The 907-nt window shown below is 60.2% G+C and overlaps 1 protein-coding gene across 1 annotated transcript in view; it reads left to right on the forward strand.

Annotated features, from left to right (window-relative positions):
• The window catches only part of SLC5A11 (solute carrier family 5 (sodium/inositol cotransporter), member 11), a 13,849-nt gene that overhangs the window by 12,332 nt on the left and 610 nt on the right, over positions 1 to 907 (forward strand). The window contains 1 exon segment of the mRNA XM_010135874.1: positions 7 to 124. Within this exon segment, the coding sequence (XP_010134176.1) occupies positions 7 to 124 (118 nt within the window).

Genomic DNA, 907 nt, shown 5'->3' on the forward strand with positions numbered 1-907 from the left:
GCCAAGACAGACCTAGCAGTCAGCCCTTCCCCTGACGCTGCAAAAGGCGGCTGTGAAGCTGAGCGCCCAGCTCTCCAGATCGACATAAGCATCGCTCCTGACAGGAGTTCGGATGAGAATAAACGTAAGTGCTGTGACGTCGCCCGCAGTAACACCTGCTCTTAACCCGAGGCCTTAGGCTTCGAAGAGGAGACGTTACAACTGTGTCCCCGGGACTCCAGTAACGCCGGGGCGTGCTGGAGGGTTCCGACCCGGTGGGTTTCCCTCAGCAGCAGTTCAGTGTCTTCTCCATCTCTCGGTGGCGTCACAGGCAGGAGGCGGATGGGGTACAGCGAGCCCTGCACAAGCGCCAGCACTGCGAGCACCTGGACTGGAGGAAAAAGGGGAGGGTGGAGGAGAAGCACCGCTGTTTGCACGGAATCCCCGTCCTGTTTCCCAGTGGTGTTTTCCGATCGGCTCTAGCAGCAGGGGGAAGCCAGAGCGCTGGGCACAGGGAAGCAGGATTTACGTGTTTTAAAACTTGTACCTGCCGCTGTAAGGTACAAACACGCGCAGCACCCCGCTCTGCCCTCTCCAGCCATGGTTATCGCTACTCGTTGTGCCAGGCTGGGGACACTGTTGATGGAGGGGCGCAGCTTCTGCTGTGGGTCCCTCGGATCTGCACGAAGCTATTGGAGAGGTCAGGGAGTTACGGAGCTACGGTGCAGCTCTCCCAGCAGTGGCAAGTCTCGTGTTTACTGTCATGAGCGTTGCCCTCCTGGCAGGTAGTCGTGTGTGCCCCAACCCACCCCAGAGCCGGGACATCCCAGGTCACATGTGTGTGCGCGGAGTAACCCACAGGGACCAGAGCAGGCGCTGGCTGAGGGGCACCAGGCAGCCACTGCTGAGCTTTGAGGTGGGGTCTGTG

This window comes from Buceros rhinoceros, unplaced genomic scaffold, assembly GCF_000710305.1.
Source record: "Buceros rhinoceros silvestris isolate BGI_N320 unplaced genomic scaffold, ASM71030v1 scaffold7985, whole genome shotgun sequence".
NCBI classification, from domain to species: Eukaryota; Metazoa; Chordata; class Aves; order Bucerotiformes; family Bucerotidae; genus Buceros; species Buceros rhinoceros.